This window comes from Tupaia chinensis, unplaced genomic scaffold (assembly GCF_000334495.1).
Source record: "Tupaia chinensis unplaced genomic scaffold, TupChi_1.0 Scaffold143584_1, whole genome shotgun sequence".
Lineage (NCBI taxonomy): Eukaryota > Metazoa > Chordata > Mammalia > Scandentia > Tupaiidae > Tupaia > Tupaia belangeri.
In genome coordinates, this window is record NW_006203430.1 from 829,677 (window position 1) to 847,293 (window position 17,617).

General features: G+C 38.2%; 1 protein-coding gene across 1 annotated transcript in view; it reads right to left on the reverse strand.

The window, feature by feature from the left end:
• The window catches only part of L3MBTL4 (L3MBTL histone methyl-lysine binding protein 4), a 494,670-nt gene that overhangs the window by 337,591 nt on the left and 139,462 nt on the right, over positions 1-17,617 (reverse strand). Inside the window, exon 5 of the mRNA XM_006164002.3 lies at positions 12,340-12,431. Within this exon, the coding sequence (XP_006164064.1) occupies positions 12,340-12,431 (92 nt within the window). The remainder of the gene's footprint in view (positions 1-12,339; positions 12,432-17,617) is intronic.

The following is a 17,617-nucleotide window of genomic DNA, read 5'->3' on the forward strand; positions in this document are numbered from 1 at the left end:
CCGATCTTTCTGCTATAGAGCGCAGACTTTCAGTATATATTGAGCAGGGACATACAAAGCCTATCTTTCGTAGTCTGACTTACTTTGCTTGGTATAAAGTCTTCTATATTTGCCCACATTGTATCAAATAAAAGGTCTCTCTTTTTTTTTTCATGGCTAAGTAGTATTCTGTAGAGTACATATGCCACAGTTTTTCACTCCACTCATTTATTTTTGGACATTCAGCTTGATTCCATGTTCTAGCAATCATAAATAATGGTGCAAGTAAACATGGATATGCAAGAGTTTTTCTAACTGAGAGTTTTCCTATCCTTTGGGCAAATACCAAAGAGTGGAATGGGTCATATGGCAGTTTTATTTGTAGGTTTCTTAAGAATCTCCATATCATTCTCTACAGTGGTTGTACTAATTTACGTTCCCACCAACAGTGTAAGAGAGTTCCTTTTTCACCACAGCCTTGCCAGTATTTATCATTATTTTTTTAAATTTTAGTCATTATTGTCTCTTGTAGATCTTGTCTACTGTTGATGAATTCTTTCAGTTTTTGTTTATTTGAGAATGATTTTATTTTTTCTTCTCATTTGAAGGATAATCTTGCTGGATATATTATTGGTTAAAATTCTTTTTCTTTTAATGTTTTGAGGACATCTTCCCATTCTTTCCTTGCCTGCACTATTTCAGTTGAGCAGTCAAATAGAATAACCTTTATAAATAACTTGAGGTTTCTATCTTGACTTTTATTTATTTATTTATTTATTTATTTATTTATTTTGAGAGAGAGAATTTTGCTATAGGGCACATGCGTTCACCAGAGAGACAGAGACAGAAAATGAGAAATCACTCCCCAGGGCAGTTGGCCATGCCACAATACCTTCTCCTTCATTCTTCCTTTGGGATTCTGGACATACATGCATATGCACCTGGTGTGAGGTGAGGTTTTAAGCTACTGAGTCCAAGACTCAAACTGTGGTCGACTACATGGGAGTTCAGTGATGTAATCATTACGCCATCTGCTGGTACCAACTCTCTTGCCATTTTTAGAATACTGTCTTTGTCTTGGAAGAAGGGAAAAGTACAGACAAGGAAATTAGGGAGAAAAAATAGAGAGGCAAGACATTTGTGGGACACAGAAATGGTTTATTGCCTATTGATGATAATGTGTACAGTATTCTCAACTGGACTGGTCTGAGGTGTATTTCATGCTGGTAAATTCTCTTTACAAGCCGAATGATGTATAGCAGTAAAATGTTTTAAAAAAGAAATAATATAATAAGAATAATAATTTTAAAAAAAGAATATTGTCTTTGATTTCTACCAATCTGGCTATAATGGTAGGATCTTTTTGTGTTGACTCTATTTGGCATTCTTTTTATTTATTGGGCCTGAATTTCTCTGTATTCAGAAAGTTTTCAGTTAGTATTTCTTGAAAAAAGGTTTTTCATGCCTTAATCAGCTTCTTCAGCTTCTGGAATACCCACTATATGGATATTGGGGCATTTCATGGTGTCTAAAATTTCCCAAATGTTATGCTCCTTTTTTGTTGTTGTAATTTTTTTCATTCTTTTTCATGATTGGTCTATGTTGGAGACATGTTTTAAAGCCAGAAATTCTTTCTTCTACATTGTCCAATCTACTGTTAATGCTTTTTAGGGAAATTTTAATTTCTTGCATTGTATTCTTCACTCCAGAAGTTCTGTTTGATTCCTTTATAGGGTGTCTGTCTCTCTATGGAATTCCTCTTTCATGTCCTGGAATGATTTTTCTCATTTCCTAGAATTGATTGCATTTTCTCTTACATCTCATTGAGTTTTGTTACTATGAATGTTTGGAATTCTTTTTCTGACATTCCAGTGAATTCCTTTGTGCTGTCCATTATGGGTGAGGGGCTACTGTGCTCATCTGGGGGAGAGCTATCCCTTTGTTTTCTCATATTTCCTCAATCTCTGTACGGCTTTTGCTCATCTGATGCAGTATTCACTTTTTCCTATTTATTGGAATAGATTCTATGGTATTGGAAGAGGTAAAATTATTCTCAGGTCCCAAATGTGCTCCTATTAGAGGGCTGTGTCTCCCAGATGAGAGCGGATAAAGTTTATAACATAACTTCAGGTTGTTGACTCCTCTACCAAACTTTCAGCTCTTATGAGGTGATAACAAGCTAAGGAGATAGAACTTATGAAGAGGATGGCTGTGAGCAGCACAGGGGACTAGAATGCCACAAGTTCCAAAGATTACCTGGAAGGGAGAGGTGTACCCAGTAGAAGAGGACTACCTAGGCCAAGCCCAAGTCTCAGTTGAGACTTTTAATATCTACCAATGACTGAGAATTTGCCATGGGCATGTACAACCTCTCACTCAGCTTATTCAAACCTTAAAAACCCCTGTATCAGGAGACCAGCAGATGGCATATTGATTAGTCTCTGGACTCCCACGTAGTAGACTATAGTTCGAGTCCCAGACCCTGTGGATTAAAACTCATGCTGGGCACATGTGTGTGCCTGCTCAAAATCCTGAGAGGAGAATGGAGAAGAAGGGATTGCAGCATAGCCCTTCCTCTGGGGCAGTGATTTCTCACTTCTACCTCTTTGTCTCTCTCTGTCTTTCTGGCGAGCGAACGCACGCTATAGGAAAAAAATCTCTCTCATAAAACAATAATGACAAAAAACCTGTACTGGAACAATGATAATCCCCATCTCACATATGACAAAATGAGGCTTGGAGTTGTTCACAAACTGTTCCATTTGTGTAGCTAGTTACTACAAAATGTGGAATTCAAAATCAAATCCTAGTCTGTGCACATATCTGCAAAGTTAGGTTAGACATTCCAGAATGTGGGAATATCATTGATAAGTGATAACGAAGACTTCAACCAAGACAGAGCAGGAACTGGGAATGGCGGGAAGGGGCTAGATTCACTACCTGTTTAGGAAGTAAAATGAGTAGTACCCGAAGCTTTGGGGAGGCAGAGGATGAGAAAAAAAGCAGAGAATTTCAAACTGATGCTCAGGTCTCAGACCTAGAAGAAATTTAGAAATTCTCAAAGTTTCCAAAATCTGATCATTTTCATTTTTATAATGTTAACAATATTTGCTGATACCTTTAAAGACTTTGTGGACAGCTCATGGACAACCACACTGTTATGGTTGTATTTTTCAGTACTAACTTTCTGGTGCATGACTGTAGCTGTGGTGTACTATAGTGGTTAAGATGGATCTCACATGGCCAAGTGGTTCAAGTTCCAATCCCAGCAGCTTGAGAAACATGCTGGCTTTGTGAGTATGTGTGCGCAAAATCCCAAAAAGAGGGAAAAATAGAGGAAGAGAATGTGTTCTCTCTCTCTCTCCCTCTCTTCTATCTCTCTCTTTCTCTTGCCTTCCAATAAACACATGTGCCCTCTGGCAAAATAAAAAATAAGAAAAAGAATCTTCTGGTTTTCTCTTGTTTTAATCACAGAGAAAATAGAGAAATTCAAAATACACACACGCACACACACACACACACACACACACACACACAAATGTGTCTGTGTGCAGCTTTTCTATTTTTATTCAAACATTAATGTAGCTGTTTTTAATGGTGGGATTCATGATGTCTTCAAGGATTCTAGAAAACCTGATTTTTATATTAAATCCTATGTACAAATGGATATAGACATTCTTTCTAATAATATCATTAATAGCTTTCATTTAATGTTCAAAGGGGTCTAAAACCCCCCAAAAGATTAACAGCCACATGGCTCTCCTTCAAGGAAATCTGACACTGATCAATTCACTGAGTAAATAATATAGTTAGAAGATTTGAATTAGCAAAAGACAGCAAATCACTATAGTTGTTCATCATGGATATACGGGCCGGGCAGCAAGGCAAGCTTCAAATTCTGCTTTTTCAAAGTAGCACTATTTTTGCCATTTATTTGTTAGGCTAATGGGGGAAAATCATCACCTACATAATTAAACACAACTTGCTGCAGCGCTTTAGTTAAGATGGCAGTGAAGGATGGGTGATTGTGTATTTTTAAACTTTCAGTTTAGAGACTACTTCCTTGTTATTTTGAACATTTTTCATAAATTAATTCTGAACTCAGAATGTCAAACTGCTGCCAAGATTATCAAGAGGCGTTCTACAAATAGAGAACACAGAACTCAGAGCTCAACAAAAGTCTACTTTAATAAGCGAAAACAATTCTTATTGGCTTTGGGTGAATCCATGCTGCTATAATCTCAGATGGAGAAAAAATTTCCCCAGAAGCTACTGAGAATAAGAAATCTGGCTGTACAATAAAATTTTAATATGTACCCTAACCACTGACTGAATTATAGTCTCAGAAGCAAAGAGAACATGAACCAAACCAGGTAAAATCCTGCTGGATCTAGGGAACCCAGGACCAACAAAGAATTCAGTGAATAAAGAAAGAGAACACCCCATAATGAAGGATTACATAAAGAGCTTTCTACAAATAACTTCTAAAGTTGTTTGATAATTCACTATCAATTTACAAATTCCACAAATCCTTTAAGTCAAGTGTCTAAAACAATAAACCCTCATGTTTTTCCCCCTAAAAGACTAAACTCCTCCAGGGGGGAAAAAAAGACAAAGATCCTTCCAATATAAATTTCCTTTAACTAAAGGAAAAGAGTCATGTCTACCCTTGATTCTGAATGTCATCGTTTTCTTCTATTTTCTCTTCCTTCCGAAGAGCTCTGAACTTGACATTCGGCTTCCAGCTGGAACTACAGATAAGCAGCCTTTACAGGGGACTCAAGCCCCTCCCAGGAACAAAAAAAGCAACCCTGATCTGGTTATTTGGCTTCAGACTTCAGATCTGCTCAACTATTTCATAGCAGCCTGGGTACTTTGAATCATGCCATTTCAGAGAAGCAGATTCTAAGTACAGGAAAAGTATCTGAGCCACAAGATCAGGATGTATCTTCAATTGTGCCTCAGAACTTAGAGCTTTCGAGACTGAGAAATGAACATGAATGGGAATTCATTTTGCTCTTCAGAGCCCCAGCAATTAATCAGCTTAAATGACTTCACATCAAAAGGCTACACTCTATTTTTAAAATACACTTCCTTCTTTGGCCTCTGCATGCCTTGTGATTTAAACCTTAACCAAACATCTGAATAGAATGCACACAGTATTCATTCAAAAATGTTTTTTGTCTTTATTTTTTTTTCTGGAAGATGGTTAAATACTAATTAAGTTCCCTTAAAACTGGAGGCAACAAATACGGAAAACAAACCAAAAAAAGGTAAATAAACATCTACATCAGGCAAATAAAAAGAGCATATGGACAGAGGCTATACTTTGATTCTTAGTTATACTTTGAGAGGCTATACTTTGATATTAGAAAGCATAATAAATTTTACTACAGTATATATAACTACTAAAGAAGCTATACCCAGTCATTGAGTCATGATTATTATGTAAAGTTCTATCTAAGAAGAATCTATATTAAAATTATGATAGGCCTGGCCAAGATAGCACCGTTGGGGGAATGCTGGTATGAAATGGCAGAGGCTTAATGGAAAGCCCAAGTTCAGTTCCCAGTCCAACTTGAATGGAAAAGGCATGGTGGTGCACACGTGTGTGCCACCGTACCACCAAACTGAGTGGGAGATTGAGACAGGGAGGATCATAATGTGGTAAAAAGTGTTCCTGCTCATGGTACTTAGCCTACCTTCCCAGAAAGTCAACACTGCCTGGGAGAAAGGAACACCCTACCCTGCCTGGGGATAAAACAGCAGAACTGCCTTCTAGGCAGTGCCTAAGCCCACCAAAGATGTGGGTGTGATGGGATCCACTGTCACCAGACAGGGCAGTATAGACCCCAGGCACACTGCACTTCTAGGTCCCAAGGCCTGCTCAAGTTGCAGGTGCGGTTCACATGCTGAGTGCTGGGGCTGATGCAGAGAGAGATCTGGTGCCATTCATAGGAGCTTTGTACATGGATCTAGGATCTGATCTCTGCTGTTCCTGTGCTGTCCCCAAGCCTTGCTTCCACCAACGTGAGCTGGGCAGGTGTCGGTGTCCTCATAAGCACAGATCGATAGGCCACTGTGAGTAGCTGGGATGGGTCAGCCTCATGATACAAGGGGACCTTAAGGAGGAATATGGATCTCTGAGGTTTAGGGAGCAAGAAGAGGTGCAAAGGCCTCAAACTTAGGTAAATGTCAAGCAGGAGCCAGCATGTGGACCAGTCTGACAGGTGTGAAAGAAGCTCCACGTCCATGCACACCTGTGACTAGGGCTAGACTATGAGACTTCCATTCTAAGCACCTGTCTAGACCGGATGTGATGACCAACCATGTGAGAAGAATGCTTTAGGGAGGTACGTGTGATGGTGAAATGGCTGATGGGAAGAGAAAAGAAAAAAAATTGTTGAATAGCAACCTTGAGACAAAGGAAAAAAATAGTATTTTAACTTTCAAATCAAATCAACCTATGTCCATTTCATCAGTAATGGAGAGAAAATGTTTTAAAATCTGCTGTCAATATATACTTGTATATTTATTACCCCAGATGGCTAAACAGACACACACACACACACACACACACACACACACACAGAGAGAGAGAGAGAACATACGGAACACCGTACTTTGTCTTATATAAAAATAAATTTAAAACAGAACTATAGATATGCAAAAACCTTGTGTGCAAATGAAATAGGCATACTCTCCTAAAAATACATGCATATATTTCCTTGGCAGAATATGTATCTGATTTATGTGATAGAATTGATGGAATTGTGTTTTTTTTCCTTTTCTTTAAATTTATTTTTTTTACATTAATTCACTATACATCATTACAGCATACAAAATGAATTTTCCATCCAGAATACACTGTATATTGGTTTAATCAAGCATATCAACATATGTGTTATCAACAAATAATTTTCCATTTCTTATGTCTTGTATATTTTTCTTTTATTTTTGCCATCCTTGATTCCCTATTCCTCACCCTCTGCCATGTCTCACCCTCCTCCCACATTGTCTCTGATATCCATCGTTGCTTTCTATGCCTTTCCCCCCCATTTAATTGATTTGCTTATGAACTTAATTTGTCTAAATATTTGCAATAGCAAGCACAGCAGATAAACACCTATACATGAACCCAAGTCTGACTTTAGGCATAAACCTCAGTGAGTAGAATGAACATACTATAAAGTAGTACCTAGCTGGGACTATATAGCTTACTGCAGTCATCAAGTACGCATTTTTTTTTTTTATTTCGATAAGAACAGTTTTAGTGTGGCTCCTGCGAACTAGCCATTTTGGGGGAAACAGAGAAATGAAGATTTCTCACTGATGATTTGGCCTCCAGCACACAAAACTCCCGTGGTAGGAAGACTCCTTTCAGGCCTCCTGTCTCTGTATCTGTCTTTGTCTCTCTCTACCTCTGTCTCTGTCTCTGTCTTCTCTCTTTTTTTACATTTTTGCTTTTTAGAATTTTTTAAGGTGAGGCATTTTCTGGGCTTTCTGGCCCCTCCTATCCCTTTATCTTGTTAATAATTACCTCTCCCCCTCCCAACCCAGGAGAGGCAAAAGGGAACAGGCCTTCTTGAAGAGACGCTAAAACTGGAATTGTGTGTTTCTATGTGTGTGTGTGCAGATAGTGTCTTTGGGGTATCTAACTGAATATTAGGATGGAGACTACATATTAAAAGTAAAGTAAAACAATACTTTATCTCTGATATAATATTCCACTCAATATATGCAAACCATTTAAAATTTTCTTTTCACTATTTCAGTGTAAAACGCTGAAGAATTTCATCTCAGCTGACCAACCTGAACATTATTATCATATTTACACAATGAAAATGAGCATTAATAGCCAGGAGCACAATGTCAATACAACTTTGAGTTCAGTCGTACTCCCCTTCTCAGGAAGCTGACATGAACTGTCTGCCTTTTTTATTAAATTGAACTTATCTTTGACGTAAACTATGTTTATTTCATTTTAAAATATAAATGTCAAGTTTGAGTAATACTGTAGTTGAGCAAAAGCATCTTACTCAGTCATTAGGATAAATCATACATAACTGGTGAACTTGGTTCTTCTCATCCAGGGTCAGATGTGGTCTCAAATTACTTGGTGCATACCTAGTAAATTCATTACTTGGACATGACACTGGCAACTGACATTCTACCTTACACTGTTGTGCTATTATAACTTATAACTCAACTAGATAGCAAGATTCTAAAGAACCATGTCATAAACTCCTTAGTGTCTCAATCCAGTCTCACATGTCACTTTGGACAAACAAAGCCTTGAAAATATGAATAGTGTGACTGTTAGATTATGCGCAAAGTAAAAGGTAAGCCAGCATGTCAAATGTTTATTTTCTTACATACTAGCTCTTTGCTGTCACTCTCAGAGTTGACAAATATTAAGCTCAAAAGTTTGAGAAAGTCTTATTTTATTTTTTTAAATCTTATTCCTTTCTTCCATGAGTAAGAGAAAGAGTGAGCAAAAGAAGTATACTTGGGACCAGTAGTTGGCATAAGAGCTATGTCACTAGACTCCCATGTAGTTGACCACGGTTCATGTCCTGGACCTGGTGGCTTAAACTCACACTAGGCGTGTGTGTGTACATGCCCAAGATTCCAAGAGGAGAATGAAGGAGAAGGGATTGTGGCATGGCCATCCCCCCTGGGGGGTGATTTCTCTCTTTCTACCTCTCTGTCTCTTTCTGTCTTTCTGGTAAGTGCACACACCCTATAGCAAAAACCTCTCAAAAGAGAGAGAGAGAGAGAGAGAGAGAGAGAGAAATATACCCAACAGGATCTTCATGCTGTGATCTACCCCCAGGCTCAACCAGCTCCAAGTCATGGGCATGTGCATGCCAAGTATACTTAGAGAGATATATAGACTGGAACCTGAAACCTTCTCATGTGGGTCAGCCTTGCAGAGCGCAGAATTTCACCATTGTGGTATGGTTCAGACCAAATAAAGTCTTATATTAAATTCTTGTTATTGGACCAGCAGACGGCATAACAATTACATTGCTGGACTCTAACATAGTTTGAGTCCTAGATCTGGTGATTTCAAACAGGCCAGGTGTATGTGTATGTGTTCCCAAGATCTCAAGAGAAGAACAAAGGAGAAGGGATTGCAGCATGGCCATCCTCCTGGGGGGTGGGTGATTTCTTGCTTTCTGTCCTTCTCTCTCTCTGTCTTTCTGGCAAGCACATGTGCTCTATAGCAAAAATCCCTCAAAAAAAAAAATCCTTATTGTTAGCTAAGGAATCAGGAAAATCCCCTGCTCACTTCCATCTCCATTCAACAGATCTCTCAGACTCTTTCCACCCTCCACATGGAGTCAGCTTCTGTCTTTACATGCTGCAGGACTGTCTCTCTCACTAGTGTTTTCCAGCACCTCTGTCATATTTCTATAAAGTTGAGGGGTGTAATTATATGACCCATAGCCTATAACTACACAGTTCCCAATACTGTCACAAGGATTTATTTCAGGAACAAAAATCCACATTTGCCCCTTGTGGTTCTTTTAGTTAATATCAGGTCATGAGGAAAAAAAATAAAAAAAGAAAACAACCCTGTGAGAAATGCTGACTTTTGCAGGTGTTCTTACACAGGCTGATGAACCAGACAGGATCTTAAAGGATAAACTATTAAGAAAAATGTTAATAAAGTGACTGAGCTGAAGAGGAGGGAAAATGCAGGAGCTGGACAGAGAATCTGACATTCTGTTACCGTAGCCAAAGTTTGCCTTACTGTGCAAATGAAGCCACACTTGACCTCTAACGCCCAAGTTTAATTTAATTCTAGATGTAAGAAAGAAAAGACTCTTGCCCTGGGACCCTTGTCTGAAAATGCTGCACAGGTCTGATATCTAAGACATGGCCATTCATAGCCAGTGCTATCACATGTAACATCTTACTTCAATCATTGACTGTTCCTTCATCGTTATGACTCTGGCTACTTTGAGAAGTATAGATATACCATGGCACTCAGACATTGTGTCACCTGCCTCACCTGTGTCCTTTGAACGCTTGCATCCTGGACACTGACTGAAGTATACCTCCCTTCAGATGTCATGATACCTGATGAGCCTTAGCTATGTCTTGTTCTGGCCTACTATACCTCCTGACCTGCAGTAACCCTACAGCAAGGGCACAAGAAGGTTACCAAGGTAAAAGAAGCAAGGTGACTGAGAGTTACACAGGATTGCCCTACTCCTAGACAACTCCTTTCAAAGAGCTTCTGCACTTAGAAGTAAGAAAAGGTTGCAGCTAGGAGGTGGTGTGGTGGTTAAAGTCCCGGACTTGGAGACTTGCTTTCCCTCTCTCTCTCCCTCCTTTCTTCTCTGTAGAAATTTAAATAATAATAATAATAATAATGATAAAAATTATAAATAAAATTAAATAATTGTTTTTAGAAAAGAAGTAACAAGAGGTTTCCCAAGTCAGTCAACATCAGCTTATGTGATCATACACAACACTGAGGAGACATGATGGAAAAGAAAGCTAAATGGTGGAGTGGCAATGAAACACAATGCTCAGTCAGGTTCACATCTGGAGACCTCTCTGAGTACACCAGGTACGTGCATGCCCATGACCCAGGGCCAACTACACTGGGGGTAGATCCTGGAATCAAGGCTCCATTGGGGTGCCTCTCTCTCTCTCTCTCTCTCTCTTTTTCTCTCTTACTAATAGAAAAAAAAGCAAAACAACTCTTACTACTAGAAAAAAACTCAAAAGAAAAAATAAAAACGGGAAAAGATTCCTTACTTTAATGGACTTATGTACTTTTGGTGGAACAAACATTATATATCTCGTCAGGTGACAACATTAGGTAACAGGGGCCTGACTCCTAAGAAGAATCATGTAGTTCCTCAAACTTCTATAGCAGTGGACCTCAAACCTACATACAAATGCCCTAAAGAGGTTCTCAAGCTTCATGTTTTTCTCCCAAGATTCTGGTTTACTAGGTCTCTGGAATATACAGACATCTGTGTTTCCCACAGCACCACAAAAATATCTAATGAGAGAACTGGGTTAAGAGCTACTATTGGAGGAATTCTTCTTTTCCATGGGAGGGACTTCACAGTGTTTTCTTTGTGAAGTATATCCCCGAGATGACAAAAGAATACTCAGCATTTCTTAAACATGAGGGGCTAAGGGCAAGCTTACGGTATGGAAGTTGGCGTGGCTAGAGTGGTTTGAGTTTCGGACCAGTGACTTGACAAACACTCCAGGAACATGTGCGTGCATGCATAAAAACCCAACAGGAGAACAGGAGAATGGAGGAGAAGAAGGGATTGTGATGTGACCATGCTCCCTAGGAGGTCTCTCTCTCTCTCTCTGGCAAGTACATCCACTTTTCAATAAAATTTAAAGAAAAAATAAAAATAAGAGGGGATAGTATTTGATTTCCCTGTCCCTCCATCAGTGTTATGCTTCTGCTCCTCTATTCTATGACCATGTCCAGGATTATAAATCCTGGCCCTTTCACAAAATAACAATTTTAATTCAACAGAAGTCACAAAGAGTAGAGAAAATACTGTGTTGTTGAAAAAGTCATGATGTATTTTTCTATGCAAAAATGTGTCATGACTTTTCTGATCACCCAATAAAAGGTTTTAGCATCTCGTTACAGATTAAAATGCAATATAAGGATACAAATTTGATGCATTTTTTCATAGAAACTTTCCTGGGAACACTAAAAACTTGAACCAAAAATAGAAACGATATCAGAAAATTTAGTAGCCTAGGTAAAAATGGTCCCTTGTTGCCACAAGTCCCAAGTATCAGTAGTCACTTGGTTGAGAAGTCTTCATTGATTGCTCTCTACATTTCTCTGGTCAGGTACAGCATGATTCAAGGGCCTCTCGCTGCCTCCTCTAGCATCTTGTTCATTCTCCACTTCCATACAGCTCATCCAAACAGATGACTCAAACCAGGTCCTTGGGTGGACAGATGTAAGTGGCATCGACTAACAAAAATAGAATAATATTCCCTGAGAGCTCATTATGTGCGTGTTATATCTTACATTGTCTATGTGTACAGCCCATTTGGTACTCCAACCCAAAAAGATAGGTAAGTTACTTTCCCTATTTCAGGGCTGAGGCACGGAGAGGTTGAACGACTTGCCCAAGATCACAGAGCTGGCAAGTGCCAGAACTGGGTTTCTAACTCAGTGAGTCCCACTCCAGTACCCACCTGGAAACACTGAGGCTCTGATGAGCATGGTTAGGCCATTTTCAGCAGGGTCTACAAATTCAAGTAAGTCAGTGGGCTATCAAGGCAAATGATTTGCATTAAATATCTTAACTGTTCATTCCTTGCAAAAATATAAGACCTTCAGTGGCTGACCTTGGAAAATAGTTCCACAGGCGCTGCGATAGCCTTCTGTTCTTTCAGGTACTGCTCCCAAGACCACACTTCCTGTTCATCCACTGAAGGGGCTGGAAGAGAAAACAAAATGACTACTCAAGATGAAGAGTAGTAGAAAAATAATAAAATTCAATTTAAAAAAATGCTAGAAGTACACTAATGAAAGATGAGTATTCAGAAGACCCAGAAACTAATAATGGTCTTTATTTTTTCTCTTTTTGTGAATATTTAGTGAAATCACCTGAGCACACCATATTTAGCTCATTTGAGAGCAGGCCTATAATATAGCCCACTCTCAAGAGGATGTCTGGTGCACACTTAAAGTAGGTACTCTTGGGGGTATACCTATATATCTAAAGGACCAACTGTGTGGTTCGAGTACTTGAAAAACACACTAGGTGCATGTGCATGCCCAAAATCCTAAAGCAAGCAATGGAAGACAAGGAACTGTAGTATGACTATTCCCCACAGGAAGGGTTTTCTCACTCTCTCTTCTCTCTCCTACCCTCCCTCGAGTGAGCACACACATTCTAGCAAATTTTAAAAAAAAGAAAAAAAAAAAAGGTACTCTCAAGGAGAGTGAACAAGTTTATTGGAAGGTGATTTGGTTCATTTTAAAGTGAACCCAACAAATTTTAATAATCTCTTCTAACTTTCATACTTAATGGTGGGAATGTCCAATTGGTACAATCTATCCTAAGACAATGTGGCAGTCAATATTTATCAAAAGCCTTAAAAATTATTCCTATGTGAGCCAGCAATTCTCCTTCCAGGAATTTGTCTTAATGCAATCATAGTAGATGTGCCAGGGGACAAAACACAAGGGGTTTTATCCTAGAACGCTGCATAATAATGAAACATTGGAAACAAACTAAAGGTCCACCAAGGGAGAATTAATTAAATGCATTGTACAGACATGTCATTTTAATAACAGGCAGTAAAATTACATTGCAGAAGACTGTCTAATGACAGGGAAGGATTATGTTAATTATATACTACTAAGAGGAAAAAAAGCAGGTTAGGAAATAAAACACTTTTGGGTAAATATGGAATAGATTTAATTATATAGACTAAAATTATGTAAATAAATTCTTAAATGAAGTCATCTTTAGGTGCCAGCATTACACACAATTTCTTCTGAATTTTCTTTGTGTTTTGTTTTCTCCCTTCCAAATTTTCTAGATGAATAGCTAATCCTCACAACAACCAAAAAATACTTTTAAATAATAAAGTAAGTTTTAAGGATACTTTTCTTTTTTTAAGAGAGAGAGAGACTTTTGCTATAGTGAGCATGCGCTTGCCAGAGAGAGAAACAGAAAATGAGAAATCATCTCCCAGGGGAAATGGCCATACCATAATTCGTTCTCCTCTTGGGATTTGGGGCACACATGCACATATGCCCAGTGTGAGTTTCAAGTCACTAGGTCTGGGATTTGAAGCAAAGTCAGCCATGTAGGTCCACTGCTTTAGCCACTATGCTACCTACTGGCCCCTATGGATACATTTTAAGGAGTAACTTCTCTAAGCTTAAGGAAGTAGCTAAGCACTAATAAAAGTTGATAATGGGCTGGTCACAGTGGCATAGTGGTATTATAAGGCTTTCTGGTGGCACATAGCACACCACACCGCTTCATGATACTGATAAGATACGGAAGATCAGAGTTCAGTTTCTGGGTCAGCTTGTACACACCAGGCATACACGCACATGCCTAGTAACTTCTCTAAGATTAAGGAAGTAGCTAAGCACTAATAAAAGTTGATAATGGGCTGGTCACAGTGGCATAGTGGTATTATAAGGCTTTCTGGTGGCACACCACATAGCACACCGCTTCATGATACTGGATAGATACGGAAGATCAGAGTTCAGTTTCTGGGTCAGCTTGTACACACCAGGCATACACGCACATGCCTGCGATCCTAGCTGGCTGGCAAGAATCAGAAGAGGACTGCAACATGAGACTTTGTTGAGAGTGTCTGGCCCTCCCTCTCTGTCATGGAATAAATACATAAACATTAAAAAAGAAAGTCGATGGTAGAAATATACATATCACAACTGCAAAATAAAAAATAAGATTAACATGAAAGGAAGATTAACTAAACTATGGTGTACGTATATACATATGCCATTCTAAGGTATCAAAAACTACATTTTTATTTTTAAAATATTTAATAAGGTACCTTGATAATTATCTTCTTTAAGTAAAAACGCAAGTAAGGACACAAAAGGCCTTAAGGATCATACATACTGTTCTCTGTCCTTACTTAGGCTAAGTAAGATAAGTCATGCACAGAAAAACAAACACTGCATAATCTCAATTATATTTGGAATCTAAAAACGTCAAGCTTCTAAAAGTAGAAAGTAGAAAAGTAGTTACCAGTGGCCAGGGGAGCAGGGAATGGGAAATTGGGAGATGCCATTCAAAGCTCACAGAGTTTTACCTAGACAGAAGGTCTGTTTCAAAGCTCTACTGCACAGCATGGTGACAACAGTTAACAATAATGTATTGTATACTTCAAAATTACTAAAAGAATAGATTTTAGATGCTCTCACCACAAAAAAATAAAAGTATGTGAGGTGATCAATATGTTCATTTTCTAAGAAGCAGAAAATAATTCATTTTTATTGTGCATTTTCTCCTTTGGCTAAATGTGTCGTTTTACTATCTTTTTTTTTTTTTTTTTGCTATAGGGCGCATGCACTCACCACAGAGATCAAGAGACAGAAAGCGAGAAATCATCCCCTGGGGAGGATGGCCATGCTGCAATCCCTTCTCATCCATTCTCCTCTTGGGATCTTGGGCATGCATGCACATGTGCCCAGCGTGAGTTTAAGCCACCAGGTCTCCGGGACTTGAACCTTAGTCGACTACATGGGAGTCCAGCGACATAGCTATTATGCCACCTGCTGGTCCCAAAATGTGTCATTTTACAATCTTAAATATCTTCAGTGATAAAATAAGCTTGTTTCACTAGTAAATTTCTGTAGAAAAAAATTATATGTCTACATTATATTTAACACTGAACTCTGAAGACATGACTGTTTGAATTTACCCCCAATTATTTATTTATCCCAGACCATGTGAGTAAAAAAATTGGACCTCTACATTTATGTTTCATCTAACTGACACAATAATTATCCATATTATGGGATATGGTGTGTTTTTTTCCAGTATATGTATGTCATGAATAATAATCCAATCAGGGTATTTGGCATATATATTCCCTCAAAGATTTATCTTTACTTTGTATTGGGAACATTTAAGGGCCTCTCTTCTAGGTTTCCTGAATTATACCATAACTTATTATTAATTACATTCACCCAACTGTCCCAGACACTAATCTTCTTGTCCAAATGTAGTTTTGTTGATGAGCTTGATTTAGCCATTCTAAAATATAAACATATGTCAGAACATCCTATAAGGTATATGTATAATTACTGTTACTTAAAAATAACATAAATGTATGTGTATGTGTGTGTGTGTGTATAAAGACATTCATTTATTTGCATACTGATAAAGCACCTTCTGTGCATACATGTTGGTCCACACAACTACTCACGTAGAAAGGCAATTAGAAAGAAACAGAAAGATGTCAACAGTTGGTTGTATGTCAACAAGTGGGATTAATGACAATATTCTTTCTTTGTTACACACACACACACACACACACACACACACACCCCTTTGGAGAATAGTGGGCAGAAAGTGCTATATAGTTACATTGTTGGAACCCCATATGGCTGACTATGGTTTGTGTCCCGGATCTGGTGGCTTAAAACTCATGCCAGATGTGTGTTCATTCATGCCCAAAATCCTGAGAGGAGAATGGAGGGGAAGGGACTGTGGAGTGGCCATCCTGCCTTGGGGGGTGATTTCTGACTTTCTGCCTCTCTGTCTCTCTCTGTTTCTCTGGCGACCATATGTATCCTATAGCAAAAATCTCTCTCTTAAAAAAAAGTGCTATATGAGTATATGATTATTAATTTTAACATTTACTTTACTGCAAAATGTTCCAAAAAATACAGATGGTAAAAGGTCAGAACTGCATTAGCACTGGTGGTGACAGGTGGTAAGATGCATCTCTAAGTCAATCATTTGAAGCCTCTGAAGACAATAAAGCAACCTGATGGGATAACAAACATAAAAACCCATCAAATGTATAAGAATAATTCCTGTAGACTTTTAATCATTCAGAAAAATATTTTCTGAGCCCTTGTTAACTTGCCAAGAAGTGTGCTATCCACTGGAATAAAAATAGGACACTGTCCCTGACCTAGAAGAAAAATAAATAATTATTTTCCTTTGATATCAACATACATCATTGAAAACAAAAGGGAATAACTTCAATTCAAGTCATCAAGAAAAATATCATATCAATTTATAGCTAAAAAATCAATTCAAGTAATGAAGAAAAATATCATATCAATTTATAGCTAAAAATCAGATGTAGGAATTAACATTTACTATCCATTACATGCTAACTTGTCATTGCTAATACCCCCACTCAAGTATGAGAATTTTTAAAAGCATTTTAATCATCAGGCGAGATGAACAGAATTGTAACTGATGGAGTTTGTTTCATTTGGAAATACTGAGACATCCCAGAGTGAGTTCCATCATGGCGCTTACTGTCTGTTGGCCCATCACAGAGCTTAAAGGTTTGCTACCACTTCTACCACAATATGAGATGTTTTATGTTACTAAAGAGAGGGAAAACAATTTGACAAACCCTGAAGATGCTTTGGTAAGATTATTCAACTTCCCTATTTTCACACAAGCATTTTACTGCACTACAATTATGTGCTTTACTAAAACATTACAGCACTGTTGGCTCTAAAGCAAATATAGATATCTCATTTTCTTGAACAGCTGTGTTCTTAAAAAGATTGCATGCAATTTCTCAATTTAATCATATTTCCAATTGTCATATATTATCATTTCCACCAAAAGTAAATCATATCTAAGACTTCCTTTCATGATCACATAAGTATGCAGAGAATCTTTTAAAATTTATCAGGAAAAGAATACATAATATCAAGCAATAAAAACTTTCAGTGGATTTTGAATTTTAGTACAGCAACAAATTCCTCAGCAATCTGCTGCCTGGAAGCGAGAGGAAGAGACACCCAGATTGTTCCGACATCAGGGCCTATAGCCTGGCCTTCCGTAAGCTTGGGTCTAAAGGGATTTTACCACCCCCTTTAGAGGGTATTTCTTACCCTTCTGTTTCATTTCTTTCCACAGAATTACAATACTTA